Below are 13,760 nucleotides of genomic sequence, written 5' to 3'. Positions count from 1 at the left end.
TGATAAGGGAGAAGGGCTGGTAGGACCCATACAGGGTCGCATCACTCCCTGGTTTTGCCTACACCATAATGCAAGCTCTGTTAACATTATTAGCTATGGAGCCAGATGTTAGTAGGGCATTGAAAGCAGCTGCCATAGGTTTTGCATCCACCGAGCTCAGTTTCCTATAAAACCCCACCAAGAACCCATCTAGACCGGGTCGTGCCCAGTTTCAATTCCTTAATAGCTTGGACCACTTCAAATTCAGATGTTTCTTTATAAAGCCATTCCTGTTGGAAAAGATCTATGCTGGGTAAAGTAACTTCTCCCAAATATTCATCAGTAGCAGACTGACATATGTCTGTACGTTGGAGATATAACTCCTGGTAAACTTTAAACCCCGCGCTCGTATACTCACTCTATCACTATCTTGCCAGTTCTACCTTTGATTTTTAGAATCTGATTTTTGTCTCCTGCTTCTTGAGTTTCCTCATCAGGAGTCTACTAGCTTTATTCCCCCCTTCCAAAAATTCCTGCTTCACCCTATATAGTTGGAATACAATCTCTCCCACCTCTATAATCCCTCAATTCCTCTCTCAACTTCACCAACTGTGCCCCACTCTGAGCGTCCAAACACCTTTTATGACAGACTTCCAATTTGCCTATCCTTTCTAATTCTACTTTCGTCTTCCCCCTTTCTTTTTTTTAAATAGGACGCTGTAGCAAATAATTTACCTCTAGCCACCGCCTTAAAATAATCCCAAAGAATCCCAGCGGACACTTCCTCATTCTCATTTTCTGAATAATAGCTCGTCATCTCACATTTCAATAGCTCACTAAAGGCCTGGTCATCCAGTAAACTTTCATTAAGCCTCCAATATCTATCCCCAGACTGACACCCCCCCCCCCCCCCATCTCTGTAAAGTCATCCACACAGCCGCAAGATCTGACCATGTTATGGACTCAATCTTCATCTTCCGCACCCTATTCCCAAGGCTTTAACTTTAGGAAGAAATCAATCCAGGAGTATACCTTATGAGCTTGAGTAGAAAGTATAATTACGCTCAGAGGGGTGACAAGGTGCCAGACATTGGTGGTGGGGCCGCTTGGCAATATAATCAAATTTGATTAAACTCTGGAATTTGTTGCCAGAAGATGTGGTTAGTGCATTTAGTATAGCTGTGCTTAAAAAAAAGATTGGATAAGTTCTTGGAGGAGAAGTCCATTACCTGCTATTAATTAAGTTGACTTAGATAATAACCACCGCTATTACTAGCAATGGTAACATGGATTAGACTTAGTTTTTGGGTACTTGCCAGGTTCTTATGGCCTGGATTGGCCACTGTTGGAAACAGGATGCTGGGCTTGGTCTGACCCAGTATGGCATGTTCTTATCCACCAACTCCCATTCGGCAATCAAAGACTTTAATCCCTCTTAACCTGGGACATCCCCATACTCCACACAGGCTGGTACTGCACTTTAAACAGGAAATCACAAAGAACAACAAGTGCAGGTCAACTTCTTGGATCCAAATGTTTATTTAGTATGAACAAGTTCAAATGGCAACTCCACTGTCAAACTTATTGTATTATTCCGATCACAGGTAGGGGTCCCCCAACACGGACCCCGTGTTTTGCCCACTGGCTGCGTCAGGAGGGACAGCACCATATAATCAATATTCTGAAATAATAAAATTTAAACATTTAACATGGATCCCAAAGAACAAAGGGTACATATCGACACGAACTTGAATAGTATTAAAGCATACAACATACCTTAAAGAAATTCAACATCAGGGTAACAGGGAGTGCAACTAAGGTATGACTCAGCCGGCATTTTAAACGCCGAACCACATTTTGGCGCGAGTGCTATCAGCCAATCAAAGTCCGAGAATGGGAAGCCAATCAGATCAAGGCAGGTAAGTAGGAAACCTTTCAGGTGAAGATACTCCACCCCAGGTAACAATTAAGGCCACTAGGGGTCACCGTATCGAAGGTGAATTCATTTCTGTTCCCTTTGAATCAGCAAATCAGAATAATTACCGCCCCGCATCGGGGGATTTAAATGGGTACCCCGGCCGACGAAGCGACTTTCAGTTATTCAGAGGAAGCTTTTCAAGCTGTGTTAACAGAGGTTCCTTTCTTTTCAGATTCTTCATCGAACAATTGTGCATCTGTGTCATGGTTAGATGTCATCAATCTTCAGAAACGTTTGACGTGAGCTGAACTTCACGCATCAACCCTTATCGAGTATTGTCGTGTACGCCGGATTCCTAGAGGCTTACGAGTCCAAAAGGAGTCCCGTTTACATGTCGAAAATAAAGACTTTATACAATGTTGGAATCAGATACTCAACAAATGTTCGTTCGATCTAATGATTTTGATCATAGAGACTACTAAAAGTTTAACTCATACTTTACAGGACGAATTAAAAATACAAATTGATAACATCAAGAGTAACTCTTCAGTGGAACAGTTTGATCTTCAACACACTGAATTTAAAGAGAATTTGGAAAAATTTAAATCAGATTTAAAAGCTATAAAATTCAGGAAATTTCAGCGGGACGAATACGACTATCGTAAAGGATACGTTTATCAATGGATGGCTACAAATCGAGTCCCGAGGAAGGTGACTTTTGCACAGTCCTCCTCAGACGACTCTTCAGGAGAAGAAGCAGGTTTTGGTACATCTCAAAGGGACCGTACCACTGTCCCCTCAGTAAATGTTGCTTTACCTTGTTCATCGGATTATACCTCAGCACCCTCTTTTTTAGAGGGTACTCAATCCCATCAAAACTTTCGCAATCCGCGGAGCCGCGGCCGAGCCGCACCCGCACAACAATTTCAACAGAGGATAACACGCGCCACTCGTCGGCAACAAGACCCGTGGCAACAGTGATTCATACTAGTGAAACAGTATTTAACTTATCATCTCGTTCCTTATCGAATCCAGAGAAGGGCTTACTGGCAAAGGGTCTTTCTTTTGTACCCACTGTAAAATATGAATACTTTAATGTACAGATTCATCTTTACCGCTTTTTTCGAACACTTAAACTAAAATCTTACTTTTCAGAGCTACCACAAGTTCCTGATGAATCTCTAGTATATCCTAAATCGAGATGGGTTCCCCATGTGGCTCCCGACCCTCTTTTGACAGCTTTTGAAAAACTAGTACGTACCAACGTGAAAGATCTTAATCATTCTAAGGATTATGTATTTTTTAACCTATCTAAAGATGAATGGCAAGCCATCAGATCACTGGCAGAAGATCCTCAAATCGTTATAAAACCAGCTGATAAGGGTGGGGGAATTGTGATACTGAATAAAATTGATTATGAATCTGAAATCACACGTCAATTGAGCGACAGGGCATTCTATCTCCCCTTACCAACTGATCCCACATCACTAATTCAGGGTCAGATAAAGACTTTGGTACAGGATGCATTAGATCACAAGTTTATTACTACCCGGGAAGCCCAGTTCTTAACTTGTGAATTTCCCATTATACCGGCATTCTATACTCTCCCAAAAATCCACAAATCTCTTGTAAATCCACCAGGGCATCCCATCGTATCGGGAATCGGCTCTCTTTTGGAGCCATTATCTAAATTTGTTGACTGTTTCTTAAGACCTTTTGTTTCAAAGATTAAATCATATGTCAGGGATTCTTCACACCTCATTACTCTCCTTGAACAACTTCCAGTTCAGAGTGGCACTGTTTTTCTAGTGACTTTAGATATAATTTCATTATATTCGAATATTCCTCAAGAAGAAGCTCTAAGTGTGATCCAACACACGTTGGATCTAAGATCTGGCCACATTAGGACTCCTACTGAATTTCTGTTAGAATTGGCACGTTTAGCATTAACAAAAAACTATTTTATCTTTGATTCACAGTTCTATCAACAGATAAAGGGCACGGCGATGGGAGCAACAATGGCTCCCAGCCTAGCCTGTCTATACATTGCCATGTTTGAAGAGAAATTTATATATCCATCTGCATGGTCACAATTTTTACCAATTTGGTTAAGATACATCGATGACATATTTCTTATTTGGTTGGGGATGGATGTACAATTTTTTGTATTTTTAGATTGGCTGAATAGTTGTTATAATAATTTACAGTTTAATTTTGATATACAATCTAGTTGTATTTCTTTCCTAGATATTTTGATTTCTGTATCCAACAATCGCTTTAACACCACTATTTTTCGAAAGAGTACAGACAGAAACACCCTCTTACAATATGAGAGCTGTCATCCACGCTTCCTTAAACAAAATATTCCAACAGGTCAGTTCCTGAGGTTACGCCGACTGTGTTCTACTAAGGAGGAATACATCTCACAAGCTAAGCAGATGATGATGAGGTTTACCCTGAGAGAGTACCCTCATAGAATCTTGAAACGCGCATATAAGCGCGCTCTATATGTAAACAGAGACTTTTTATTCTTAACGAAAAATCCATGTGAGGAAGAGTCTATAAATTGTATCTTGCCATTTTCGGTAAAAAGTAAGACTATTTCAAATTTAGTACGGAGACATTGGTCAGCGTTATCTTTGGACCGTTTTTTTCACTCCACCCTCCGATTCACATACTGGAGAGGTAAGAATTTGAAAGACATGTTGGTTCATATGGTATCAAATCCTATCACTGTTGCTGATGTGGGTGGCCATAAGCCATGTGGCCACTGCTCGGTATGCTCCCTGACAATGGTTATGTCTGAGTTTATCCACCCCAGCAATTTTAGAACTTTCACACTCCGAAGTTCATCTGTCTGTAATTCTACAGGGGTTGTATATGTGGCTCATTGTCCATGTGGAAAATTATATGTGGGCAAAACGAAACGTATGGTGAAAACCCGTATTATAGAGCACAGATCTAATATTAAAAACCAAAGGGAAAATGAACCATTAGTTGAACATTGGATACAACAGTCCCATCAATTGACAGACTTAAAATTCTTTGTATTGGATGTGGTCTGTCCCCTGATGCGGGGCGGTAATTATTCTGATTTGCTGATTCAAAGGGAACAGAAGTGGATTTACCTTCTCGATACGGTGACCCCTAGTGGCCTTAATTGTGACCTGGAGTGGAGTTTCTTCACCTGAAAGGTTTCCTACTTACCTGCCTTGATCTGATTGGCTTCCCATTCTTGGACTTTAATTGGCTGATAGCACTCGCGCCAAAATGTGGTTCGGCGTTTAAAATGCCGGCTGAGTCATACCTTAGTTGCACTCCCTGTTACCCTGATGTTGAATTTCTTTAAGGTATGTTGTATGCCTTAATACTATTCAAGTTCGTGCCGGTATGTACCCTTTGTTCTTTGGGATCCATGTTAAATGTTTACATTTTATTATTTCAAAATATTGATTATATGGTGCTGTCCCTCCCGACGCAGCCAGTGGGCGAAACACGGGGTCCGTGTTGGGGGACCCCTACCTGTGATCGGAATAATACAATAAGTTTGACAGTGGAGTTGCCATTTGAACTTGTTCATACTAAATAAACATTTGGATCCAAGAAGTTGACTTGCACTTGTTGTTCTTTATGACATCCCCATACTCCCCAGACTATTATCCAAAAATGGATACCTTGTAAGATTAAAATGCCCCCCCCAATTATAAGATGACCTTCCGCCCATTGCTACAGTGTTTGAAATCCCTTCCAAAACCTTCCCTTGTCCAGTATTAGGACCATACAAATTCACCAGTGTATAAGTGGCATTTCCCAACTTGAATTTCACAATAATATACCTCCCTTCCACATCCCTCAATATAGAGATCACATCCACCACCACATTTTTAGAAAAGAGAATGCCCACTCCACTATACTTATTTGTTGACATGGCTGGTGCGAAGAATTGCTGCGGAAAATGAGATACCATCAACCTTTTGTACCTTTTCCTCAGGTGTGTTTCTTGACATAATAAAATATCGACCTTCATATTGACAGCATCTTGCAATAAACGTTTTCGCTTAATGTATGTATTCAGCCCTTTAACATTCCATGACAACATTAACTCCCTCATTTATCAAATTCCCATAATACTCTGTCTACCCCACACCTCAAAGAAATTGTACCGTTCACCCCTCCCCCCCCCCCCCCCCCCCCCAAGGCACAGCAAGCGATTTATTATCCCCGTAACCAACCCACAGGAAGTCTTCTCAGTGCCATATGTTCTCAGGATTATCATTCCCTCCTTCCCCATCCTGATCTCTCCCACCTCCTTTGTGAGGAATGACCACACTGAACAAACCCTGACTGCTCTCGAACCTCCCACTGACCCTTCTCTAAAGATAGCCATAGCTTCCCTCTCCTTCCCTCTTGGAAGACATCGCTATCACTATCAAATATTTAACCCATGCACTGAACAAGTATGAACCTGAAAACCTATACAATACAATTTGAACAGTAACACCAAATCAGTAATCAAAACTGGCTATGTCCACAGTGGTTCTTCACTTTGCTCAGGTCGCAGCATCCCTGGCTGAAGAAGAACCCCCTGAGTGCCTCCTCAAATGCTTTCCACCATATTGCACACTCTGCCACTTGGAAGCAGTCCCTCTACTGAGCTGAACAGAAGAAGATCTAGCAATGTGATCCATGCTTTTCACCAAGTCAGCTGCCTGAAGTATCTTTGACTCCACTGATTTGACCTTGGCCACTCCATTTATGGAAAATTGTAATCCAAGCGGGAACAACCATTTATAGCAGTGGTTACCATCCCTCAGAACTTGTAGCACGTCTCTGAAATCGCGCCGTTTCTTAATTGTGATCGGTGAAAGATCCTGAAACACTTCTACCTTGTGGCCGCGCCACTTAATTTACTTCAATTTCCTCGCCTGGGCCATCACTTTTTCCTTTTGATATATTCATGAAAGCACACAACAATATCTCTAGGTACATTTCCCCGCAGGCGAGCCAGCGATCTGTATACTCTATCCAGCATTATTGTAGGTGTTTGTTCTGCACCCTTGGCCGAATTCAAAATCAGAGTGCAGATATCTGAGACAACCTATACGTAATCATTATAGGCAGCTTCTTCAGGGACCTAAGTCTTCCACCGAATCTTTAAGTACAGCATTGTCCTCTTGTGGTTGTTTCATATCCCACTGAACAGTCTCGCTAGCACTCTCCTGCGCCTCCAATCTGTTCCCCACTTCATTACCCCGGTCCCCCAGCTCGGCATGCTCCTGTTTCAGCTCTCCTACAATCGATTTAAGTTCGTGCTTTAGGGAGCCCATATCTGCCCTCAGCTCACTGAACCAAGCTTGAAAATTGGACCTGAATAGGGGGATCTTGGGCATCCGCAAATCATCATCCGGCACCTCGAGTCCTGGCAGTCCCGTCAATTAGCACAGCTCACAGCCTCCATTTTCCTCAACCGAGCCCTCCAGCTTTTTTGCCACGGCAGCATTAAAGAAAAATTGTTTTAAGTCAATCGATTTTTCGTGCTGACGTACTCACTGCTTCGGGAGGCAGGGAGGAAGATTTGATAGCAAGTCAGCAACCCAATGACAGTGCTGGGAGAGGGATTTAGTAAATCAGAGCCCGGAGTGTGGTCCTTAGGCAGCCATTCAGCAGTGTGACATCATTTCTTCCAGCCCACTCATTGATATTGACCTACCCTTCACTAAAGGAAAGGAAATTATCAGGTAAGTAATTTCTCTATTTGAAACAATGTATTGCTTTAAGATAGCCATCTTGATTTCTATGCCAGTGGAGTTCTTGCTGCCGCATTATCCATAGTCATGGTTTTCACCTTTTCTCATGTCTGTGTCATATGTTGTGTTTTCTTGTTGCTCTGGCAGTGGTGAAAGATTTTCAGGAGTATGTTGAACCTGAGGAAACATTGCAGGGCTCGCCACAGAGAAGAGCCCCATCAGTGTCTGGACAAGAAGATGAAAACATCATCCTCCCTCTTGGAGAAAATATTCTGACTCACAACCTGGGCATACCTGTTTTGGTTGTTTGCACAAAGGTACGCTGGAGTGTTGATTGTTGAGATTTAAGGGATGATTTTTTTGTTTTGTTTCATGGGTGTGTGATGTGAAAATCCTAAGCATCTAAGAGGTGATTTACTTCCGCAAACTGAGATCCAAAAATTCTTGTCTCATACTCACCATGGTACAAATGTGTTTTCCATGTATTGCAGTCCCATCATTCTCCTTTCTTCATCCTTCACACACACATCCTCATCTCCCTCTCCTTGCCGTAAACATAGTCTTCCCTTCTTCCTTTCTGCAGCCCTCTTTTTTTTTTTTTTTTTTCCTGTCGATAGGGCTGAATTAGCCATGCTGTCTGGGAGTATGCATGTGACCGGAGTAGGCGGAGTTTTCCTCTGTGAGTCACAGAGCTTTGACTGTGCGACTGTGCATTCGTCTTCCTGCGCAAATCTCCATTTTCCCTCAGTCTCTTTTTTTTTTTTTTTTCTGCGAGCCGTTTTGCATGCAGGGTTTTTTCCTCTCACTTTTTTCCTCACTTTTTTCGAGTTTTTTGCCCACGATGGCTCTGAAGCCATCAGGTTTCAAATACTGCCAATGTGGCAAAGCTATGTCCATCACTGATGGGCATAACTATTGCTACATTTGCCTTGGGCCGGACCGCAACCAAGCCTCTTGCTGAGACTATGGTCGGATGTCCCCCCGGGCGCAGCGTCAGTGCACCGAAATAATGGCGCGGCTGCGATCAGGCTCCTATGCCCCGACAAGGCCCGCACTCCTCGCCGGGACTGGTGAAGAAGAAGCAGAAGACGTTGACAAAGAGGGCCTCCTCATTTGGCCCACCGGACCCCCTCTGTGCCACGCCGGGCCCAGGTTAGACTCAGTTGCCTCCACGGGACAAAAGACCCTCTGATGCGTCGATTGGGACTCAAGGACCTGCTCCTGATCGTCCGTGCCATTCGGCCCAAAAGCCGTCGATGCGCTCGATGCAACCAGAGCGTCCGAAGCCTCCGGCGCCCTCGACGCGTGCAGCGCCCTCGATGGACTCGGACCGCACGGCGCACAAGAAGTGTCCGCATTCGACACACCAGACGCACACTTTGACGCATGCCACAACGCGAATGACGCAGCCCAGCCATAAAGACCATTTATCACGTCCTAAGCAGTCTGAACAGACCAAGCATACTCACAGGACCCCATCCACTCATTCTGAGGGCTCTGGCCACTTCATACCATCTAAGCAGCCATGAAAAAGCCCTGATGTGGAGATAGAGCTCTTGTCTGACCCGGATTCCTCATCCTCAAGAGGTCCATTGGGGAGTGGAGACTCCTTCTTAGACTTATCCTCTGTATCCTGAAGCAAAAGGTTGTCGCCTCAGATGCAGGTACCGCTCCAATAGAGACATAGACTGTCTCCTATCATTCCACCTGGTCCTCGTTTGAAGCGCACTGACGCGCAGGATATCTGGCAGCACTGCCTGCGAGTCCTCCATCAACTGTTGGTCAGATGCCTCCACAACCAGGTAATCTGGCATCCAGGGCCATGCTGCAGATTTCACATGCCCTAAGCTGCTCCTTTGAGGATATGGAATCTCTGCAAGCAAGATCCAAACCACCGGCGACGACAACTCCTAGACCAACTGACCTGGCCAACTTTCCATCTTCTTGCCTCCCTCCCATACTCTCTTGTATATAATACTTTATCCTAGTTCTCCCTTTCTTATTTCCTACTCCCAGTTAAGGCATCCTTGTTATAATGTAACTTTATACTCCTTCAAATTGTCTCTTGTTGATTGGTTGGTTATAGTTACTGCTTAGTTCGATGAAAACCGAGTTGATTTGATTTGTATCAAGAAAGTCGGTATATAAAAGCCTTTAATAAATAAAATAAATAAATAAATCTCTGGCTCCAGTTCCCCCACACAGTCCGGATTCGCAAATCTCATCCACATCTCCAAGTTCCTCTACAGGCATGCCCTTGGATCCACCAGAGGGATTGCCAGAACCATATTCGCCACTGGAGGATCTCTCCTATGCAAAATTCATTGAAAAAGTGGGAAATCGGTAAAATTCCGGATCCATGGGCCGAGGTGTTAGGAATCTTAAAAATCTTTGAGATCTGACGGCTTTACCGCCCTATCCAGTTTTGGACGGAGTCCTCCACAAGATGTGGGGAAACCTCTTTTTCTGTCATGGCCGCATCACAAAAGACGGATCTGAAATTTCAAATGAGGAACTCTCCCATTTACGACTCCACGCAGCTACCCCACAGTTCTATTGTAGTAGTCTGCATTGGCAAAGGCAAAACGATCGAAACTTCATGCAAATGCACCTCCCGGCATGGATCATAAATACATGGATGACTTTGGGCGTAGAGTTTACCACGTTTTCATGTTGTCCACGAAAATCCACCACCATCAATTCTATATGACGCAGTACTTGTATGAGTGTCTACAGAAGTTATGTCCAGTTTGTCTCTCGGCCAGGGACACCTTGCTGAAGGCCTACGCCATCTGCTGTGGTCAGTTTACGAGGCATTCGAATCCTCTGCGAGGCCTTCAGCTGCCATTGCTGCCAGACGCCTAGCCTGGTTAAGGGGCAAGCGCGATTCGCGAAGATGTCCATGACAAGCTAGCAGACACCTTGCATGGGAGACAATTTGTTCGGCGACAAGTTTGGGGAAACAGTTTCCCACCTTAAAGAGCAAAGTACTGCCGTACTCTCTCACTTCCCCCTCTGAGCATCACGCAGCGGCTCGAAGGTTTTACCCTTCCTTCAAAAGAAGATCCTACCTGAGAGGACAATTCAGACCTTTTCCTGCATATAGGTCGCCGCATTACGGTCAACCAAGACCCTCAAGTCAACCCCATCAGTCACGGTGACGTCCACGTCAACAGACAGCCTAGGCAAAGCCCGTAAGCTCCACAAAAACAGCCGCCTGCTTTTTGAGTCTCATCGAGCCACCCCCGCTGCCCTTCATAGGAGGTCGCTTCCAATATTTTTACAGCAATTGGGAGTCTATCACCTCAGCTCGTTGGGTTCTCGACATCATCCGAGAAGTTTATCGCCTGAATTTCATAGCTCTTCCATCCCTTCCTCATGTACCTCCTCTTCGAAGTACATCGACACAATTACCATCCCTCCGGGCAGAAATCTCAAGCCTTTTACTACAAAGGTCTGTTCAAAAAATCCCTCAACAACGGAATCAGGGATTCTATTCCCAATACTTTCTCATCCCAAAAACGTCAGGCAGCCTTCATCCCATTCTTGATTTATGGAACCTCCACAAATATATTCAGAAAGAGAAGTTCAAGATTACCTCTCTCAAAAACATCCTGCCTCTCCTGCAACCCGACGACTGGATGTGTTCCATCGACCTGAAGGAGGCATACTCCCATACACCCATGCACCTCTCCTCCTGGTGCTACCTCTGTTTTCGAGTTCAGAACAAACACTGTCAGTGCCATGTCCTACCCTTTGGCCTATCCTCAGCCCCGAGGGTATTTACTAAATGTTTAGCGGTGGTGGTGGCTCCCCTCAGACAACTATCAATCCAGATCTTTCCCTAACTGGACGACTGGCTATTAGTGGCATCAGACCAGACTACTCTACGGGCGCACATAGTGCACATGATCAAGTTTATCTCCCTGTTCGATGTAATCGCATTCTTACATGCTTGTTAATGTTCTAATGTAAACCGAAGTGATATGTAACTGCATGAATTTCGGTATATAAAAATGTTAAATAAAATAAATCAACTGCCTACAAACCCTGGAGTTCTTAATAAACTACGAAAAATTGCATCCACAACCTACCCACTCACTGCAATTCATTGGGGCCCTCATCAATATGGTAGAAGAGAGAGCCTACCTTCCACAGGACAGACTCCTCTCTCCTGCCTGGCGCAGAGGTTGTGCAGCCAATCTCATACCTCGGCACGTCAAATACTTCAACTGTTGGGACATATGGTGGCAGCTTTCTTGTGGTCCCCCACACGAGACTCCACATGCGCCGCTTACAATGGGGCCTAAAACATCAATGGTCTCAGTTCCTATAACCGCCAACAACCAGGATACACCTAACCAGACCAATGATCACAGACATTAAATGGTGACTCTCTCCCACCAACCTATCCTCAGAAGTCCCCTTCCGAGTGCCTCCTCGTCAACTAATACGACAGATGCCTCCAGGAAAGGTTGGGGGGGGGAGCCCATCTCGCCGATCTCAAAACTCAGGGGTTGTGGTCTCCCCAGGAATCCAAATACCAGATCAACCTCCTAGAGTTATGCGCAATTTGGAGAGCACTACAGACCTTCTCCTCTCAAATCCAGAGAAGATGTCACATGGTATACACAGACAACCAAGTCACCATGTTTTACATAAACAAGGAAGAGGGTCTTATTCATGGACACTCTGTCGAGAAGCACTTCGGATACTCCATTGGGCGAACGCATCCGAGGTATCACTCCAGGCCACCTATTTACCGGTCTGGACAATGTCACGGCGGATCGCCTGAGCAGGGTTTTTCACCCGCACGAATGGACTTTAAATCGAGAGGTAGCCCTCACCTCATTCCAACAGTGGGGCTTCCCAGCAATCGACCTCTTTGCCACGGAAGAAAACTGGCAAGCACAAGTCTTTTGCTCCATTTACCCCAGCAACTTTCAGTACGCCCCGGATGCTTTCCTTATTCCATGGACGAAGGGCTTGCTGTATGCCTATCCTCCCGTACCGCTCATATCCAGGACAGTTCAGAAATGTATTCAAGACATAGCAGACATGATTTTCATAGCTCTGGCTTGGCCGAGGCAACCATGGTATGCGTATCTCATTCGACTTTCCATATGCCCACCGATCCCGCTGGGGGCCCACTAACAACTACTAATACAAGAAGGGGGATCCATCCTCCATCCAATGCGTCAATCCCTCCATCTGATGGCGTGGAGATTGAAAGGCAAATATTAAACCACCTGGTCTACCTTCATAGGTAAAAGATATACTCATCGCATCTAGAAAATCTTCAACCAGATGCAACTATGCAGGGAAATGGCATTGCTACGCTGTTTGGTGTAAACCACGGAATCTAGATTGGTTCTCCTCTACCGCTATACATCTCCTGGAGTACCTCCATACTCTTTACCAAGCTGGTCCGGCTACCACATCAGCGTGCATATCAGTGCTATTGCGGATTTTCATCACCCTCACAATGGCCTTCCCATTTCCAATCATCCTTTGGTCTCCAGATTCATGCGGGGCATGCTTCACCTCCGACCGCCGGTGATGAAGCCACCTGTACCCTCGGATCTGAACATTATCCTAGAGCAGCTCATGATGTCTCCCTTCGAGCCTTAGACACGTGTCATGTCAAATACCTCACCTGGAAAACGGTATTCCGGGTGGCCATCACATCAGCTAGGAGAGTGAATTGCAAGCCTTGGTTCACTACCCTCCTTACTTGGAGTTTTACCACAATAAGATTACCCTTCGATCTCATCCCACCTTCCTTCCCAAGGTGGTCTCCGCTTTTCATCTCAATCAGACCATCACTCTACCAATCTTCATGCTGAAGCCTCATCACAATGAGCGAGATCGACTCTTACACTCGCTCAACTGTAAACGAGATCTAGCTTACTATAAACAAAGAACTCAATCTCCTTCCAGACCTTCTCAGCTCTTCCTTTCCTTTAACCCAAACGACCCTGGTCAACCAGTCTCTAAGAGAACCATCGCCAGTTGGTTATCGCAATGCATTCAGTATTGCTATCAAAAGCGTTCAATCAAACTCGACAAGAGGCCTCATGCACATCATATACATGCCACAGCAGCATCAGTTGCCT

General features: G+C 44.7%; 1 protein-coding gene across 2 annotated transcripts in view; it reads left to right on the top strand.

Annotated features, from left to right (window-relative positions):
* DYNC1LI2 (dynein cytoplasmic 1 light intermediate chain 2) overlaps positions 1-13,760 on the top strand; it is a 215,008-nt gene that overhangs the window by 45,904 nt on the left and 155,344 nt on the right. For both annotated transcript variants that reach the window (XM_029608195.1, XM_029608194.1), the window contains exon 5: positions 7,792-7,961. In XM_029608195.1, coding sequence (XP_029464055.1) covers positions 7,792-7,961 — 170 coding nt within the window. The remainder of the gene's footprint in view (positions 1-7,791; positions 7,962-13,760) is intronic.

Source organism: Rhinatrema bivittatum, chromosome 7 (assembly GCF_901001135.1).
Source record: "Rhinatrema bivittatum chromosome 7, aRhiBiv1.1, whole genome shotgun sequence".
Lineage (NCBI taxonomy): Eukaryota > Metazoa > Chordata > Amphibia > Gymnophiona > Rhinatrematidae > Rhinatrema > Rhinatrema bivittatum.
Note: the sequence above shows the minus strand (reverse complement) of the source record. Positions and strands in the feature narration are given on the sequence as shown.